The sequence below is a fragment of the Mesoplodon densirostris genome, chromosome 6, assembly GCF_025265405.1.
Source record: "Mesoplodon densirostris isolate mMesDen1 chromosome 6, mMesDen1 primary haplotype, whole genome shotgun sequence".
Taxonomy (NCBI): Eukaryota; Metazoa; Chordata; class Mammalia; order Artiodactyla; family Ziphiidae; genus Mesoplodon; species Mesoplodon densirostris.
The window spans coordinates 5,053,364-5,072,004 of record NC_082666.1 but is presented as its reverse complement, the minus strand read 5'-3'; the positions used below and the strand labels follow the sequence as shown (position 1 = coordinate 5,072,004).

At 47.8% G+C, this 18,641-nt stretch overlaps 1 protein-coding gene across 11 annotated transcripts in view; it reads right to left on the bottom strand.

Annotated features, from left to right (window-relative positions):
- Nucleotides 1-12,221: 12,221 nt before the first annotated feature.
- Nucleotides 12,222-18,641, bottom strand: part of RAPGEF1 (Rap guanine nucleotide exchange factor 1) — a 152,649-nt gene continuing 146,229 nt past the window's right edge. For all 11 annotated transcript variants that reach the window (XM_060101732.1, XM_060101739.1, XM_060101734.1 and 8 more), the window contains 5 exons: nucleotides 17,902-17,980; nucleotides 17,710-17,811; nucleotides 16,416-16,513; nucleotides 15,227-15,355; nucleotides 12,222-14,804 (listed from right to left, as the gene is read on the bottom strand). In XM_060101732.1, coding sequence (XP_059957715.1) covers nucleotides 14,654-14,804; nucleotides 15,227-15,355; nucleotides 16,416-16,513; nucleotides 17,710-17,811; nucleotides 17,902-17,980 — 559 coding nt within the window. In that variant the 3' untranslated portion in view covers nucleotides 12,222-14,653. The remainder of the gene's footprint in view (nucleotides 14,805-15,226; nucleotides 15,356-16,415; nucleotides 16,514-17,709; nucleotides 17,812-17,901; nucleotides 17,981-18,641) is intronic.

Genomic DNA, 18,641 nt, shown 5'->3' with positions numbered 1-18,641 from the left:
GACGAATGCTATTGAGCTTTTTATCATATGCTCATCAGCTGTTTGGATCTCTCTTTTTATAATGTACTTGTTTAAATCTTGTGCCCATTTTTATGTCTTTCTTTTATCAGTTCAGAGGAGTTCTTTAGTGTTTTCTAGATCTGAGTCCTATGTTAGGTTCAGGGATTGCAAATATTCTCTCCTACTTTGTAGCTTCCCTTTTCATTCTCTTAATGGTGCATCCGATAGAAAAGAAGTTCTCAACTGTAATATATATTCAAATTTATCTTTTCCTTTATGGATAATGCTTTTTTAAGGCTTAAGAAAAATTTCCCTACTCCTAGGTCATGAAGATATTCTCTTATGTTGTCTTCAAGATCTAGAAGCTTTTCGGTTTTTTTTCACATTTAGGTCTGCCACCCACCTGGACTAGATCCTAGAGATCCATTTGTCTATTCTTGTTACCACTATCACACCCCATGCCTGGGACTTGACTGTAAGTCTGGACATTGAGTGGGTCAGGTCCTCCCGCCATCTTTAAGATTCTTGGTCATTTAAAATCATTTGTATGTATAATAAACTTTAGAATTAATATGTCAATTTCCACCTCCTAAAAAACTGGGATTTTGACTCTGCTTTAAATCTATAGATTAAGTTGGGGACAACAGACATCTTAACAGTGCTGTTTTCCAACAAACATGGTGAATCTCCTTATTTGTTTAGTAGGTCGTTAAACAGTTCCCTTGATTTTTTTTGTGTGCAGAAAGTTTGCATATTTTGTTAGTATCCCTAGGTATTTGATTTTCTGATGCTATTATAAATATGATCACTTTTATATTTTTTTGTTACTTGCTAGTGTACAAAAATGCAATTGATTCCAGATGATTGACTTTGAACCCAGCACACTTTCTAAATTCACTTATTCTAGTAACTTCTCTGGAGATTCTGTTGAATTTTCTATTGACACAGTATTACCATCTATATATAATGAGCTGCTTATCTTCCTTTCCAACCCTTACGCTCTTTGTGTGTTTTCCTTCCTGCACTGGCTGGGGCCCCCCAGGTACAATGCTGGATAGCAGTGCTGACGGTGGGCAACTTTATCTTTTTCCTTGTTTCAAAAGGAAGGCTTCAACATTCTGTTTTTTTGTAAAAGATAGATATCCTTTTTCAGATTAAGGAAGTACTCTTCTATTTTGCTAAGAATTTTTTTTTAAATAAAATTTTTTTTTTTTTTTTTGGCTGTGTTGGGTCTTTGTTGCCGTGCGTTGGCTTTCTCTGGTTGTGGTGAGCGGGGGCTACTCTTCGTTGCGGTGCGCAGGCTTCTCATTGCGGTGGCTTCTTGTTGCAGAGCATGGGCTCTAGGTGTGTGGGATTCAGTAGTTGTGGCACGCGAGCTCTAGAGCACAGGCTCAGGCTCAGTAGTTGTGGCCCACGGGCTTAGTTGCTCCGCAGCATGTGGGATCTTCCTGGACCAGGGCTCGAACCTGTGTCCCCTGCATTGGCAGGCAGATTCTTAACCACTGTGCCACCAGGGGAAGCCCTGCTAAGAGTTTTAAAAAATCATGCATGGATATTGAATTTTATTAAATTACTTTTACATATCCACTGAGAAAATTATCTGACTAATTCTGTTAATATGGTGACAATGTCGATTTTCGGATGTTAAAGTAACTTTTCATTCATGGAACAAACCCATCTTGATCGTGATGTATTATCCTTTTTCTATATCGAAGATTGTGGATATTTTGTTTAGGGTTTTTGGCATCTGTGTTCATAAGTGAAATTGATCTGTAATTTTCATTTTTGTTTATTGTTTTGGTAGCAGGGTTATGTTGGTCTCATTACAAGAGTTGGGAAGGGATTCTCATTTTCTTTTTGGAAGTGCTGTGTAAGATTAGTCATTTCTTACAGTGCTACTCAGAGGGGTGTGTTGAAACTTCCCATTAGCATCTCAGATTTGTCCATTTCTCCATGTCGGCCCTTGCTTTAGATATTTTGAGGCTATGTAGTTAGATGCATACATATTTAGAAATTGTTAAATCGTTTTGATGAGTGAACCTTATATTTTTTCTCTGTTGGCTTGGCAGTTATGCATTCTTTCACTCTACAGTGGTGCCCTAGAGACTACACACTTGCATTCTTGACTTCTGAAAGCCTAGTACTTTTTCTCCTTTCTAGACAATTCAAGAACTAATTCGAGAATACTCTAACTCCATGTGTCTTCTTCCTGAATCACACACTGTTGGTTTGTATTTTAATTCTCCATATTTTAAACCTCCATGAGACACGATTATTGTTTATACAGTTCATGCTCATTTAGGTTTACCCACATGTTGACTGGTTTTTGTGGCTTTTTCCTTCTCTCCTACATGTCTGACTTTCCATTTGGGATTATCTCCCTTTGGCCTGAAAACACTCTTCAGTCTTGTCTTGGGGTAGGTCTGCTTGTGATGAATTCTGTTTGTTTGTCTGACAATATCATGATTTTTACCTTCATTCATGAAAGAGATTTAGAGTGAGTATAGAAGTGTGGTTGGTGATTTTCTTTCAGTACGGAAGATATTCCATCGACTTCTCTCCCCAGGTGCCTCTACTGGGGAGTCTCATTCACTGTTACCTTTGAAGGTAATGTGTCCTTTTTTTTTTCCTTCTCTATCTGCTTAAAGATGTTCTTTCTGCCTTTGTCTTTCAGAAGGTTTTTATTTTTATTTTTGGCTGCGTTGGGTCTTTGTTGTGCTGTGCTTAGATGTGTACAGTCAGCCCTCCCTATCTGTGGGCCCAACCAGCTGTGGGGTCACATACTGTTTTAGATTTGAGGTTGACTCTGGTGCTGACCCCGTGGGTACAGAGGGCTGACTCTGGGACTTGAACTTCGGTGGATTTTGGTATCCAAAGCGGGTCTTGGAACCAATCCCCTGTGGATACTGAGGGACCACTGTGTTTCTTTTTAATTATCCTGCTGGGATTCATAAGGCTTCTTGAATTTAGGGCTTGATGTTTTTCAGTCAAGGACCAGTCAGAAGGCATAAACTCTGGAGTAATTTGAACAAGAAAGATTAATATAAAGAATTATTAACCATGAGAGAAAAGCGACTCTGACGGTGTAGAGGGAATGCTAAAGTTACCCAGGGGTGAAGGTGGACACCCGAGGAAAGCGAAACTCAGGAGGGCCCGAGTCCCCCTGCTAGGATTCAGAGCTCGTTGGAGGAGGTGTGGTTACAGTCCACTGGGGGTGCTGAGAAACACACTGGGTCACCCAGGCCGGAGCTGGTTCAGAGCTGGGTGAGCTGAGGCTGGCAGGTGGGCGTGTGTACAGGGTGGCACAAGGCCTGGGGGCCACAGTGAGAGGATGAGCGGGTCAGGCTGGGCTGCAGGCTTGCCGAGAGACAGCGAGGCATGGGTAGAGGGTGTGGCCGGGGCAGAATGCACTGGATGCCTCCCAACACGTGCCTCTAGTAGCCCTGCGGTCAGAGTGAGAAGAAAAAAGCGGTCTCCACACCCGGAGCCGGCGCCTGCTGCAGGACCCCTCCAGGGACAAAACCCTGTGCTCCCTGCCCACGGGAAATGCTCACTGCAGAGCAGCCGATAAACGGGAGACGTGGACATGAGGGAGGAGAAACTGACAACGGGCACGATCAGTTTTGGAACCTTCTTTAAAAACAGCTTTACTGAGGTTTGATCTACATATCATTTTGAGTATAACATTAAATTTAGTGCATTTACAAAGTTGCGTAACTATCGCCATGAACCAGTGTTCAAACAATTCCATCACCCCAAAGGGTCCCTCATGCCATCTGCAGTCTGTTTCCACTCGCGGGCAACCACCGGTCTGCTCTCCGTCTCTAGATTTGCTTTTCCTGTACATTTCATTTAAACAGAAGCAGGAAGTATACAGTCTTTTGCATCTGGCATCCTTCATACCCATGTTTTTGAGGTTCATCCATGTTGTGTGTCAGTTCATTCCTCTTCAGTGCTAAATGGTGTTCCATCATATGGAAGTATGTGTTGTTCATCCTTTGACCAGTTGGTGGACATTTGGATTATTTCCACTTTTTGGCTATTGTGAATAATACGGCTGTGAACATTGCTTCTACTTTGTTTTTTCCTTTTCTGTTGGTACTCTATTTAGACTTCTCATCCCGTCTCTTCCTGCCTTGTGTTTTGTCCATACTTTTCTCTCTTCACGCTTCATTACACACCTAGCTCCTATTCTATCTCCAGTTCACTAATTCTGTTTTTTAAATACTTATTATTTATTTATTTTATTTATTTTTGGCTGCATCAGGTCTTAGTTGAGGCATGCAGGATCTTCATTGGCACGCAGGCTCTTCGTTGTGGAGCACGGGTGCCTCTCTAGTTGTGGCGCACGTGTTTTCCCTCTCTGGCTGTGGCGCGCAGGCTCCGGGCCGCGTGGGCTCTGGAGTTTGCGGCACGCGGGCTCTAGCTGAGGCGCGCGAGCTCAGTAGTTGTGGCGCGTGGGCTTAGTTGCCCCACGGCACGTGGGATCTTAGTTCCCCGACCAGGGATCAAACCCGCGTCCCTTGCATTGCAAGGCGGATTCTTTACCGCTGGACCACCAGGGAAGTCCCAATTTTGTTAAACACATTCACTGAGTTCCTTATATCAGTTAATGCATTTTTTGGTTCTAGAATTTCCATTTTCCCTCTATTTTACATCCAATTACTTGCTGAAATTCTCAGTCCTGTCTTACACCTAGACAGAGTATGTGTTGTGCTTTCACAACTACATCTGGTAACTCCAAAATCCCAGCCCCTGCAGGTCTGATTCTGTCCATTGTTTCTGGTCTTCTTCTGTTCATGCTTCTTTGTCCCCTTGTGTTCCTGGTTAATTTTTGTTGTATATGAAAAATTAAATATATTGAGGCCTAGGATGATGTCAGCCTCCTCAGTGAGGCTTTTGCATTTGCTCCTGGCAGGTGCCTGGGTGCTAGGAATCCAGACTGAAGCTGGTTTGGTACAGGGCTGTGAGGGCTGGTATACTTGTAGTCACACAGCTGGAAGGTATCTCCTTTGGGGTCTCAAAATATGAATTCTGGACTTTTTTTTTTTTAAATCTCCCTTTTCTCAGAAGTGCTGCCGAGCTTCTCAGACACCTCTTCTGGAATTGGCAGGACTGTGACCCCAAATGTCAGGCTTCCTCCCTGGATTTCTGTCCCCTCCTGAATCCTGGCCCAGTAATTCTTCCTTCACCTCCTAGCTCTCTGATGAATCTAGGCAGGGACTTAAAAATACTTGGTATAGCTTTCCTAGCAGGAGGGCTGGTCTGAATTACCTAGTGTGCCATTCCCAGAAGTGGAAAATTCCTTCTTAAACGTTTTTAGAATAAACTTGTCAAGAACCATATAAAATCCTGTTGGGATTTTCTTTGGAATAGTTTTGAAATATATACATTAATATGGGGGATAATTGACATCTTTAAGAAACTTAATCTTCCTACCCATGAATATGTGTATCTCTCAACTATTAAGGTCTTTATTATTTTTAAATGAAACCTTATTTGTTCATTTAAAAAATATATAATTTTATTGAGGCATAATTGACATATAGTATTAGTTCCAGGTGTTCAATGTGACGATTGATGTTTATATATTTTGCGAAATGATCACCACAATAAACCCAGTTAACATCCATCATCACATAGTTACAAAAATTTTTTTCTTGTGATGACAACTCCCCCCCCGCCCCCGATATGCGGGCCTCTCACTGCTGTGGCCTCCCCCGTTGCAGAGCACAGGCTCCGGATGCGCAGGCTCAGCGGCCATGGCTCACGGGCCCAGCCGCTCCACAGCATGTGGGATCTTCCCGGACCGGGGCACGAACCTGTGTCCCCTGTATCGGCAGGCAGACTCTCAACCACTATGCCACCAGGGAAGCCCATGATGACAACTTTTTTTTTTTTTTTTGCGGTATGCGGGCCTCTCACTGTTGTGGCCTCCCCCGTTGCGGAGCACAGGCTCCGGACGCGCAGGCTCAGCGGCCATGGCTCACGGGCCCAGCCGCTCCGCGGCATATGGGATCCTCCCAGACCGGGGCACGAACCCGTATCCCCTGCATCGGCAGGCGGACTCTCAACCACTTGCGCCACCAGGGAGGCCCCGTGATGACAACTTTTAATATCTACCCTATGAGCAACTTTCAAATATGCACTACAGTATTACTAACCATAGTGACTATGCTGTACTTGACACCCCCATGACTTATTGTATAACTGAGAATCTATACCTTTTGACACCCTTCACCCATTTCGCCCACCTCTCCTACCTCAGGCAACCACCAGTCTGTTCTCTATACCTGTGAACTAGGTCGTATTTTTTTTTTTTTTTGCTCCAGATTCCACATATAAGTGAGACCATATGGTATTTGTCTTTTCTTTGGCTTATTTCACTTAGCATAATGCCCTCAAGATCATCTTTGCTGTTGCAAATGGCAAAATTTCATTTTTTCTGGCTGAATAATATTCTATTGTGTATGTATACACCACATCTTTATCCATTCATCCGTTGGTGGACTCTTAGGTTGCTTCCATGGCTTAGCTATAGTAAATAATGCTGCCATGAACATTGCGGTGCATATAGCTCTTTCTGTTTGTTGTTATAGAAAGATAAAAATGTATCTGCTTTCATAACCCCTCCTGCACCCACATATAGCTTTTTAAAATTTAATTTTTTAAATTAATTTTCATTGCAGTATGGTTGCTTTCCAATGTTTCCAATTAAGTCCCATTTGTTTATTTTTGTTTTTATTTCCATTACTCTAGGAGGTGGATCAAAAAAGATCTTGCTGTGATTTATGTCAAAGAGTGTTCTTCCTATGTTTTTCTCTAAGAGTTTTATAGTGTCTGGGCTTACATTTAGGTCTTTAATCCATTCTGAGTTTATTTTTGTGTATGGTGTTAGGGAGTGTTCTAATTTCATTCTTTTACAGGTAGCGTCCAGTTTTCCCAGCACCACTTACATATAGCTTTTTAAGTTTGTGTTTTTGTTTCCTTCAGATAAATACCTAGAAGTAGAATTGATAGTTCATACAGTAGTTCTATTTTTAATTTTTTCAGGAATCTCCATACTGTTTTCCATAGTAGCCGCACCAATTTACTATCCCACCAACGGTGCACAAGGATTCCCTTTTTTCCACCTCCTCACCAATACTTGTTATTTCATTTTGATGATAGCCATTCTAACAGGTGTGGGGTGGTATCTCATTGTGGTTTTGATTTGCATTTCCCTGATGATGAGTGATGTTAAGCATCTTTTCATGTATCTGTTGGACATCTATATGTCTTCATTAGAAAAATGTTCAGATAACCTGCCCATTTTCGAAAAGTATTTTTTTTTGCTATTGAGTTGTATGAGTTTTTTCATGTATTTTGGATATCAACCCCTTAGTAGGTATATGATTTGCAGATATTTTCTCCCATTTGATAGGCTGTCAATTCATTTTGTTGATGGTTTCTTTTGTGTGCAGAAACTTTACTTTGTTATAGTCCCAACTTGCATTGTTTTGCTTTTGTTGCCTTTGCTTTTGGCTTCAAATCTAAAAAATCGTTGTCAAGACTGATGTCAAAGAACTTACTGCCTGTTTTCTTTTGGGAGTTTTATGGTTTCAGGTCTTACACTCAAGTCTTTAATCCACATTGAGTTAATTTTTGGGTATGGTGTAAGACAGTGGTTTTCCCAACACCATCTATTGAAGAGACTGTCCTTTCCCCAATGTGTATTCTTGGCTCCTTTGCCATAAATTGACAATATATGTGTTGATATACTTCTGGGCTCTTTGTTCTGTTCCGTTGATCTATGTGTCTGTTTTTAATGCCAATACCATACTGATTTTAATGCCAATACCATACTGTTTTGATTACTATAGCTTTGTCATATAGTTTGATACCAGGGAGCATGATGGCTCCAGCTTTGTTCTTCTCTCTCAAGATTGCTTTGGCTATTTAAGGTCTTTTGTGGTTCCACACAAATCTTAGGATTATTTCTCCTATTTCTGTGAAAAATGCCATTGGAATTTTGATAGGAATTGCATTGAATCTGTAGATTGTTTTGGGTAGTATGGACATTTTAACAACATTAGTTCTTCCAATCCATGAGCACAGAATATCTTTCCATTTATTTGTCTTCTTCAATATCTTTCACTAATGTCTTAAAATTTTTAGTGTACAGGTCATTCACCTCCTTGGTTGAATTTATTCCTAGGTATGCTCTTCTTTTTGATGCAATTGTAAATTATAAATGAGATGGTTTTCTTTTTTTTTAATTCATTAATTTTTTGTGGCTGTGTTGGGTCTTCATTGCTGCGTGTGGGCTTTCTCTAGCTGGGGCGAGTGGGGGCTACTCTTCGTTGCGGTGCATGGGCTTCTCATTGTGGTGGCTTCTCTTGTTGCGGAGCACAGGCTCTAGGCACACGTGCTTCAGTAGTTGTGGCACATGGGCTCAGTAGTTGTGGCTCACGGGCTCTAGAGTAGTTGTGGTGCACGGGCTTAGTTGCTCCACGGCATGTGAGATCTTCCAGGACCAGGGATCGAACCCATGTCCCCTGCATTGGCAGGTGGATTCTTAACCACTGCGCCACCAGGGAAGTCCCTTAATTTCTTATAATTCACTATTAGTGTATAGATACATAACATTTTTGTACATCGATTTTGCATTCTGCAACTTTACTGTATTTGTTTATTCTAATAGTTTTTGATGGAGTCAAGTGTTGTCTATATATAATATCATGTCATCTGCAAATAGTTTTATATCTTCCTTTTCAATTTGAATGCCTTTCGTTTCCTTTTCTTGCCTAACTGCTCTGGCTAGGATTTCTAATACTTATGTTGAATAAAAGTTGTGACAGGGGACATCCTTGTCTTGTCCTGATCTTTTTTTTTGGCTGTGCTGTGCGGCTTGCAGGATCTTAGTTCCCTGACCAAGGATTAAACCCCCACCACAGCAGTGAAAGCACTGAGTCCTAACTGGACTGCCAGGGAATTTATTATTTTTTTCCAGTGTCTGTCTTGTTCTGATCTTTAAGGAAAAGCTTTCAGCTTTTCACCACTATGGTGTTAGCTGTGGGCTTGTCATATATGACTTTTATTATGTTGAGGTATGTTCCCTCTATACCCATTTTGCTGTGAGATTTTTATCATAAATGATGTTGAATTTTATCAAATGCTTTTACAATACCTATTGAGATGGTCTTTTGGTATTTATCCTTCATTTTATTAATGTGGTATATCACATTGATTTGCAGATGTTGACCCATCCTTGTATCTCTGGAGTAGATGCAACTTGCTAATGATGTATGATCCTTTTAGTGTATTGTTGAATTTTGTTTGCTAATATTTTTTGTTGAGGATATTTGCATCTATGTTCCTCAGGGATATTGGCCTATAGTTTTCTTGTGGCATTCTCATCTGTTTTTGGTGACAGGGTAATGCTGGCCTTGTTTTTTTAAAAAAAATGAGTTTGGAAGGGTTCTCTCCTCTTCTAGTTTTTGGAAGAGTTTGAGAAGAACTGATATTACTTCTTCTTTGAATGTTTGGTAGAATTCACCAGTGAGGCCATTTGGTCCCAGACTTTTGTTGAGAGGTTTTTGATTACTGATTCAATCTCCTTACTAGTAATCGGTCTGTTCAGATTTATTTCATGATTCAGTGTTGGTAGGTTGTATGTGTCTAGGTATTTATCTGTGTCTTCTAGGTTTTTATCTGTGTCTTCTAGGTTGTCAAATTTGTTGACATATAATTGTTCACAGAAGTCTCTTAGGAGCCTTTGTATTTCTGTGGTATCAGTTGTAATAGCTCCTCTTTCATTTCTGATTTTGAGTACTCTCTTTTTTTCTTGGTGAGTTTAGCTAAAGGTTTGTCCATTTTGTTTATCTTTTCAAAGAACCAGCTCTTTCATTGATCTTTTCTATTGTCTTTTTAGTCTGTATTTTGTTTATTTCCACTCTAATCTTTTCTTTCTTTCCTTCTAACTTTGGGTTTCATTTGTTCTAGTTCCTTGAAATTTAGTATTTGAGCTTTTTGTTTCTTGATTTAGGTGTTTATTATTATGAATTTCCCTTTTAGAACTGCTCTTGCTGCATCCTGTAAGTTTTGATATGTTGTATTTCCATTTTCATTTGTCTTAATGTATTTTTTATTTTCTTCTTTGACCTATTAGTTGCTCAGTAGTATATTGTTTAATCTCCATATATTTTTGGATTTTCCCATTTTCTTGTAATTTCTATAGTTTCATACCATTGTGACTGGCAAAGATGCTTGATATGATTTCAATCTTCGTACATTTACAAACACCTGTGGCCTAATGCTGGAGCATGTTCCATGTGCTCTTAGAAGAATGTATTCTGTTGCTTTTGGATGGAATGTTCTGTATGTATCTTTAAGTCCATCTGGTCTAATGTGTTTAAGGCCAATGTTTTGCTTATTGATTTTCTGTCTGGATGATCTATCCATTGATGTAAGTGGGGTATTAAATTTCCCTACTATTACTGTATTGCTGTTTATTCTCCCTTTTTTTTTTTTTTTTTTTTTGCTGTACACAGGCCTCTCACTGTTGTGGCCTCTCCTGTTGCAGAGCACAGGCTCTGGACACGCAGGCTCAGTGGCCATGACTCACGGGCCCAGCCGCTCCGCGGCATGTGGGATCTTCCCAGACTGTGGCACGAACCCGTGTCCCCTGCATCGGCAGGCGGACTGTCAACCACTGCGCCACCAGGGAAGCCCCATGTTTATTCTCCCTTTCAGTCTGTTACTATTTGCTTCGTATATTTAGGTTGCTCGTATTTGGGTGTGTAAATATTTACACGTTATATTCTCTTGCTAGATTACCCTTTTTCCTATAAGGTCTTATACATCTCTTATTGGGTTTATTCCTAGTACCTTAAGAATTGTGATGTTAGTATACACTGGGTATTTCAAGAATTATGTTTTCTAGTAGTTCGTTGTTAACTACCGTGATTTTCTTACTAATCTCTTAATTTTTTCTTGTTGCATTGGCTAGTATCTCCGGTACGACAATGAAAGACAAGGTGACAGAGGGATCTTTACCTTGTTCTATTTTAAAGGAACTTTAAATATTTCACCATTAAGTATAATGTTTGCATAGGATTTTAGAAAGTAACATTTATTAGATTAAGGAAGTTTTTGATTACTACTTACCTAAGACTGTTATTTTTTAAATAAAAATTATGAATGGGTGTTTTAATTTTTTAACAGTGGTCTTTCTGACTACTGAGGTGATTATATGGTGTTCTTCCTTTAATCTGTTAATGTAGTTTATTCAGGAGAGGCTAGGCCATGTTGTGAAAACTTACAAGCCCTGAAATCTCAGCAGCTTATTGGTAAGTGCAAATTCATTTTTCATTCGTGTAAAGCCCAGTGTGGAACAGTGGGAGTCGTCCCTGACTGGGCTCCCTCCAGTTAGGGCTCTGCCATCTCAACACCTGGAATCTAAGTATGCCATAATGGAGAAAGTACACATGGAGGTGGCACCCTGTTCTCAGTTCCCCAGGAAGGAAAGGCGTACCAGATGGGAATGCCCAAATAAGGGTCTAAGAAAAGGGATCAAGTACTATCATCACTCCATCCTTGCATTTGAGGATGTGCCCAATGGGGAGTCTTGAGTTTTACGTTATCACTGGTTTGGGGTTGCTAAGATTATAATTTTTGCATCAGTAATTTTGCCTATAATTTTCTTTCTTGTCCTTGTCTGGATTTGGTGTCAAGGTTGTATTCCACTCATAAAACAAGTTGAGAAGTGTTTCCCTTCTTCTGTTCTCAGGGGCATTCGCCTAAGACTGAAGCTACCTGTTTGTTTAGCATAAATTACCTGTTAAGCCTGTCTGGACCTGATGTTTGTGAGTGGATTTCAAATCCAACTTAATTTCTTTAATGTTAAGTACCTCTTCTTTGTAGTACTTATTATGGTTGCAGTAGTTCACTTGTATCATTTTTAAATTAAGAGGATTCAGTGAGGTAAAGCTGCCTGCAAAGTGCTTGGTACTCAATATATGCTAAGTAATAATAGTGGTGACAGCTCACCAGATACTGTTCCAGGTATAACTTGCTGAGCCTTCACAGACTGTATAAGGTAGAGCTGTCATTACCCCCACTTCCAGATGGAGAAACTGGGGAACAGAGAAGGGACCACAGAGATGGGGACAAAAGACCCCCCCAACACCCCCTGCCAGGCGCCCAGCCCACGAGGTCGTCACAGAAAGGAGACAGCTCAGTTGTCACTCTGACACACACGGCATGTGGTACACAGGTGGCCGCGGCTTTCATCTGTGTTTATTTTCCTTTCATATAAAAGTTACAGGTTTGAAATGTCTGCAGGAAGATGCCACCATCAGCCAGGTTAGTCGGGGATATATTACAATGTAACACTGGGGAGGCGCGGGGCCGTGGGAGGGAGGCGCTGCTCAGAATCGGGGCTTTAATTCAGCCCTGGCGCGTGCCTGCCCTTGCCCTGATCCACCCACACCTGCAGGTGAGAACTGCCTCTGCAGGGAACGAATCCTCCCGAGGGTGTCTTTGTTGTAAAGACTGATTCGTACAGCTGATCTGGCCCCTGAGGCAGACAAACCACAGCCAGGCTGGCAACTCCCAGAGCCAGAATGTGTCTCGATGAGGTCAAGGTGGGGAAGCCTGTCAGCCAATAAGTTAAAACACACATTGCACCTGCTGTCCTCATGCAGGGTCACCTGGCCACGCCGGCCCCTTGTCCACCTGCACTGCCTGCCCAGTGCCTCGGCTCAGAGCCAGGGCTCCTGGCAAGGCGGGGAGGTGTGGGTGCAGGGTCTGTTCTGAATTGAGGGACGGTGAAGCCCCCGAGCCCCGTCCAGCTCGCGGCTGGGACGCTGAGCCTGAAGCACAGTGTCGACAGTTGCCCGCCTATGGAGGGAGGCCCCAGGGAACCGCAGTCCACACAGCCCATGGGCCCTGAGCACACAGCGGCTACACACAGCAGCAGCAGCAGAGCAGGGCCAGGCCAGGAGGAAGATGGGAAGGAGGGAAAGACTGAAATGAGAGGACTTAAAAAAGCGGGAACAAACTAAAACCCAACCCCACACACAATATTGTTCATAACCAGCGACTCTATACACACACTCTTTAAATAATAAAGTGACGCGTTCCGCCCGCTGCTGCAGGATCGCTGCCTGAGGGGTCGTAACTGACATTTCACAGATTCCTCCCCTCTGTGCACAGGACAGACAGCCTCTTGACAAAAGCTGTTCCAAGACCCATGAAGGACTCAAAGTGACGTGGCTGTTTCTTTAAACAGTTAACAGATGTTGCTTTCTACTTTTGTTCTGTTTAAACTGGGCTAAGCCCGGGTTGAGCCTGGTGTTCGCCTGCCCGAGTCCCAAACCCAGGAGAGGTGAGCTCTCAATTACGTAAAACGAACAAAACAGGAGGCGGGCAGCCGTCGGATTCTGATGGCAGCCTGCCCGCAGGCCCACGTCTGGCTGGCGCGGAGGCCAGTGGGCGTGGAGAGCCCCCGCAGACCTGGCCTCAGCTCGTCCACCGCAGCAGCGGGGCTGGTTCTGGAGGACGAGGCTGGAAAGAGCACCTGCTTCTGAAGACGCTGTGCCTCGCTGCCGGCTGGCAGGTGAGCCGTGGCCCTCAACCCCAGGGGGCGCCTCCGCGCCAGGGACACCCTGTCCTTCCCACGGGAGAGCTGGTCAGGCTGGCAGGTCTGATGAGCAAAGGGGAGCCCCTTTGGGCCCACCAGGCTCAGCGCCAGGGACGAGGGGAGCCCGCAGGGCGGGACGGATAGGAGATGGAGTTTAAGGCACACAGCAAGCGACAGAGGAGGGGGCTGCCGGCCCTCCCCCCAACAGAAATGCCCCTCCCCTCTCCCCAGATTAACTCACCAAGAGCTACTGGCCCCAACTCAAAGTGTGTTTCTTGGATGGTCAAGTCCTTCCTTTCCAGCTGCTGCTTCCCAGCTCCCACGGTGCCAGAGGATGGGGAGGGCCGGTGGGACGGGGCGGAGGAAGTGAAGAGGCGAAAACACGACAGCCACGGCTGCTGCTTGTGACCCAGCAAGGGCGGACCAGTACTGCGACGGGAGCAACAGCCCCAGGGCTGCTGAAAGGCCACCTGCCGTACCCTTCTGGGCCAGGTGAGAAGCTCACATCATCCTCCACTTAAAAAGTAGGACATGGAAAGTGAAAGGAGTCTTCCCCGGGTCTCCTCTAGTTTGTGCCCACCCAACTGAAGGTTACGGGGAGAGCAGCCCCCGCCCCGAGGCTCCTTGGGCCTCTACTCATCTGTCATTTCAGGAGATTCAGAAGACTCCCACCATTCCTGGGCTGCTGCTGAAGTCCCTGCACTGCTCCCAGGCTTGGGGGGAGGGGGAGAGAGGGAGAGCGGAAGACAGAGCAAAAGCAGAAACCAAAACCAAACCCAAACCCCCAGTTCACAAATCAGCAGTGAGACCGCCCGCTGGCTCCCCCGGGCTGGGGGTCTGCTCCTGTGGAGGAGGGGCAGGAAGCTGCTGCGGCTCCGGACGCCTGCCCAGCACAGCAGCGGCCTGGATGGGCCTGGTGGCTCTGAGGCCAGGACACGTGCCAGTGCCGCGTAACAGGTCCAAAGTCCCTTCCGGCCTCGGAGCGGCCCTCTGAGCCTCTCGAGTTCTCCTCGCTTGTGGCACCTGCTCCTAGGTCTTCTCTTCCCGGTCTGTTTTCCTCCGTGTTATGTTCCTGGGTTTGATTTTCAGAGAGAGTTCCCATAGCGCCTCCTCGGCTAGGTGGTCACTGAAGTCGTTGAAGAAGTTGATGATGTCGTCGTTTCTCCTGATGTCATAATGCCTGGTGGAGGGAGGAGGGTGGCCAGTGGGAGCCAGTGTGGGGCCGACAGCCCCAAGACCCCTTGGAGGTGCTACGTGTGCCGCCCCAGCAGACTAACGGGGCAGGGGCGCCCACATGGGACGCTTGTGCTCAGAGCGTGAGCTGCACCCCAGAGCTGTGCTCTGCTCTGTGCAGGGGCTCCCGGAGCAGCACCCTGCAGCCAGGCTCCCCTCTGCACGAGGTCCCAGGGAGACCCCACTGCCCCGGAGTAAGGAGGGCCAGGGCTCGCCAGCCTCCCCCCGCCACGGGATGGTGGAGGACAAGCTGGCGGCCAGCTCTGGGGGTAGGCCCTGTGCCCCACTGGCAGGAGCAGCTGTTGGGTCCCCGGGGGTCTCTGCTCAGGGCGCCCTGCCCACCCGGTCCCTCAGGGCGGCAGTACTCACGCCTGCTGGAAGCACCGCATGCTGTCCAGGATGTTGAACTGCTGCCAACGCTTGGAAAAATTCACCTTCCCGTCAATATAGTCTGGGTTTCCCAGGTGAACGAAGGTGAGGTCCTGCAGGATGAGCCCCCTGGGAGGACGAAGAAGCAGGTTAGACTCTGGAGGGTGACCTGGCAGGTAGTCGGCTGATGGGCGAGCCAGAGCCCGAGCAGCTGCCAAACCCACAAGCGCGTCTGCGGGGAGGGGCGGCGCGAATTCCTGACTCAGGTTCTGGTCTCCGGAGAGCGGGCTCAGGCCCACCTGCTACAGAGCCTCTTCAACAGCCGTCCCAGCCCAGCAGAGCGGTACAAGTAACAGATGAGCAGGAAAGAATGACACCACCCTGAACTTGGGTGGCGGGGTGGGTCTTGCACAGGGAGAGCCCAGCCTGGGGCGGGGGGGCACAGCCACACCCACCCAAGCAGCCCGGCTGGGGAGGGGTGTCGTGCTCGGCCAGGGCAGGAAGGCTAGGAAGCACAGCAGGGCCGTCGGCTGCAAGGTGTACACTTCGGAGCATGGCGGCCAGGGCCGTGCCGCCGCACACTCAGCCCGGGACAGCGCTGAGCCTCCTGTCCCTCTGGGAGATTCCCACCGTCCACTAGCATATTAAGGGGTCCGGTGAGTCCCGCACAAAGAAAACTGTTTGGCTTCAATTTTTCCTGTTTCCCAAGCTTACGTGACCTGGGATTCTTTCTGGTGAGACACGTTTAGTCTGTGGCCCACACGTGGGGAAACGCTCCCTGAGCTGCCTCACGCCAAGGACGCTCAGGGTTCCTGGGGTGACAGGAGCGCCCTCCGGGGGCTGTGATGTGCAGCTAAGCTTGAGGACAGCTGGACTACAGCACGCTGCCGCTGGTGGGGGAAGAGAGGTGCTACACGGCTGTCCACATGGGCGCCTAAACAAGCCCACTGGCAGATGAGGGAAGAGAGGAGGCGTGGGAGGACCGGGCGGTGGGGAAGGCTGAACCATTTTCACTGGGCCCCTCTTTCATTTAAATTGTTTAAGGAGGAGCACATTTTATTTTTAAAGTTCAAACAGAAGCACAAACGTCTGGGTTGGAAGCCTTTAAGTGAGGGCTTCTCTATGGTGGGCCCACTGTATCTTCCCCAGAGCACACGAGGGGCAAACCCAGTTGGGAGGCTGTACTCACAGGTATGGGATGCACGGCGGCTCCACCTCCGAGAGGGCGGCCCGGTAGGCGCGGAAGGAGGATGAGCTGTCAATCAGCGTGCAGTACTCCGCCAGGCCCTGGCAGGAGGGACGCGCAGTCCGTGAGCACAGCGCCAACGCTGGGGCACCGAGCCCCGGCCCCTCCCCCCACCAACCCCAGAGCCAGGCCCCGCCCCGCCCCGCCCCAGCCAGGCCAGGCCTTCCATGGGTAAGTGGGCCGCGGTGCCGATAAAGAACCGCGTCTCTGAGCAGCCAGTGCCCCGTGTGCTGGACCTCGAGCTGGGCTCCTGCTTGGCTGTGCTCAGTGCTGCAGCCCGCCTGAACCTCAAAAGCACACACTGGACCATGTCACTCCCGGTCCCGAGCCTGCCTTCGCGCCTCACGGCAGAGTCCACCAGGGATGGCGGGTGAGCTCGCTGCTCCTGCACGCAGCGTGGGTGAGGTTTTGCCTGTCCTGTGCCTTCGCCTGCTATGTGCCTCTCACCTTGATGTGTCACCTCCTCCAGGAAGCCTTCCCTGCCTCCTCAGGGCCTGTTATGTGTTCCTGGAGCAGCTGGTGTGAATGTCCCATTTCTCCATACACCACTGTCTTATAACTGTCCCTTTATGTTGCCCCCTGAGACGACCCCCAGGTAGCCCAGGCGACACAGCCCTGTGGGCTTTGTCTCCCTTCCAGGAATAGCACCCACACAAACATAAAGGTCCAATTCCTTGCCAGGTCCCCCAAGACCCCTGTTATGCAGAGCCATCCTCCCCAGTGACGTGGCCACGCTGACCTCTGTCCTCCTCTGTCCCCTCTGATGGGAATTCCCCTCCCTTCCCAGGAAGCTCCTATTCGGGTCATGGTGTGATCGACACCTCCTTAGGGGGCCTCCCTGAGCCCCAGGCTGGCCCAGGCTCCTCGTTCACATGCTTGCTCGGCACCCCATCCTTCCCCCTGTAGTACCTGCCCTGAAGAGCTCCACCTAATAACGGGTCTAGCCTGTCCACACTACATCCCAATGCCTAGTGCGGCCCGCACCCAAAGGAGCCCCTCTAGAAGCCCGGATCGAGGGCAGGAAGCAGAAGGTGAAGCTGGGGCCCAGGCATGGTTCTGCGGTACAGGCAGCAGGACGTGACGTGACGTGACGTGACAACCCCGTCAGTCACTAACACCGAGCCCTGCAGGGCCCAGTGGCTGGAGCTTAGAGACGGGAAACTAGGGCAGGGCGGGGCAGAGCTCGTCCCACCACAGCCGGGCCTCGCGTCCCACAGCTGCCCTCCCAGCCGCCCACCTCTGAGGTCTGCTTCTGCCACTCCAGCCTGCGGATGGGGGCCGAGTCCAGCGCCGAGAGGATGGCCAGGTAGGAGTTGAAGTTGTTCAGCTTCCGTAAGTGCTGCAGAGAGAGGGTGGAGGCAGGGATGGGCGGGCGGGCGGGCAGGCAGGGGCTCCTGTGGCAGGCTCTGGGGAGGGTGCCCACAGTTACCTTCATGATCTTGATGAACTTCAAGAGCAGCCGTTCCCTGTCTTGGGCCTTTTCCTGTAACATGATGATGGACCGGACCCTGCACAGACCAAGGGGAGAAAGAGACAGTTGAGCTGACCCGTCTCTCTTCAGGCCTCTGGTGGCAATGGGACGGGGGCACCTGTACCAGCTGGCCAGGAGCCCGTGCCCCGGGCTCACGAGGCACCAGGTGTACCCCCGTCTCTGCTCTGAAGGAGCTCATGGCACCCCAGGGATAGGTAAGAGGCCACAGAGAGATCCAGTGGCTGGGACGTCTGACTGTGTGGATGGACGCTCTCCCGGTGAGCGCTGACCGTGAGCACCACGGCGGCTGGAAACGCTCAGCGAGTGGCCTCAGGATTAGCTCGGAGATGAGTGGGCGTGTGGGCTAAGAGGCCACCTTGCTGGCCATGAGGGAGGGCACCTCTCAGAAACTTAGCAGCAACCAAAGCCAAAGGCCAGCCTTGCACGAGGACCTCACGGTGGCCTCGACCCCCTGTGCTTTCACAAGGGCCACCGCCCGTCACCCAGAGAATGTGCCCCTCTTCTGACCCATTAAAGGGCACCGGCACCGAGTCCACCTCGAGCACTGGGGCTCTGAAGGGGCTCCACCCGCATCTCCTCCTAGGCAGGCCCCAGGGGGTGTGTCTGGAGCCCCCGCGCCCAGCAAGGGGCGGGGCTGGAGGCCATGCTCAGGGCTGCACGGCTTGTCTGCCCTGGAA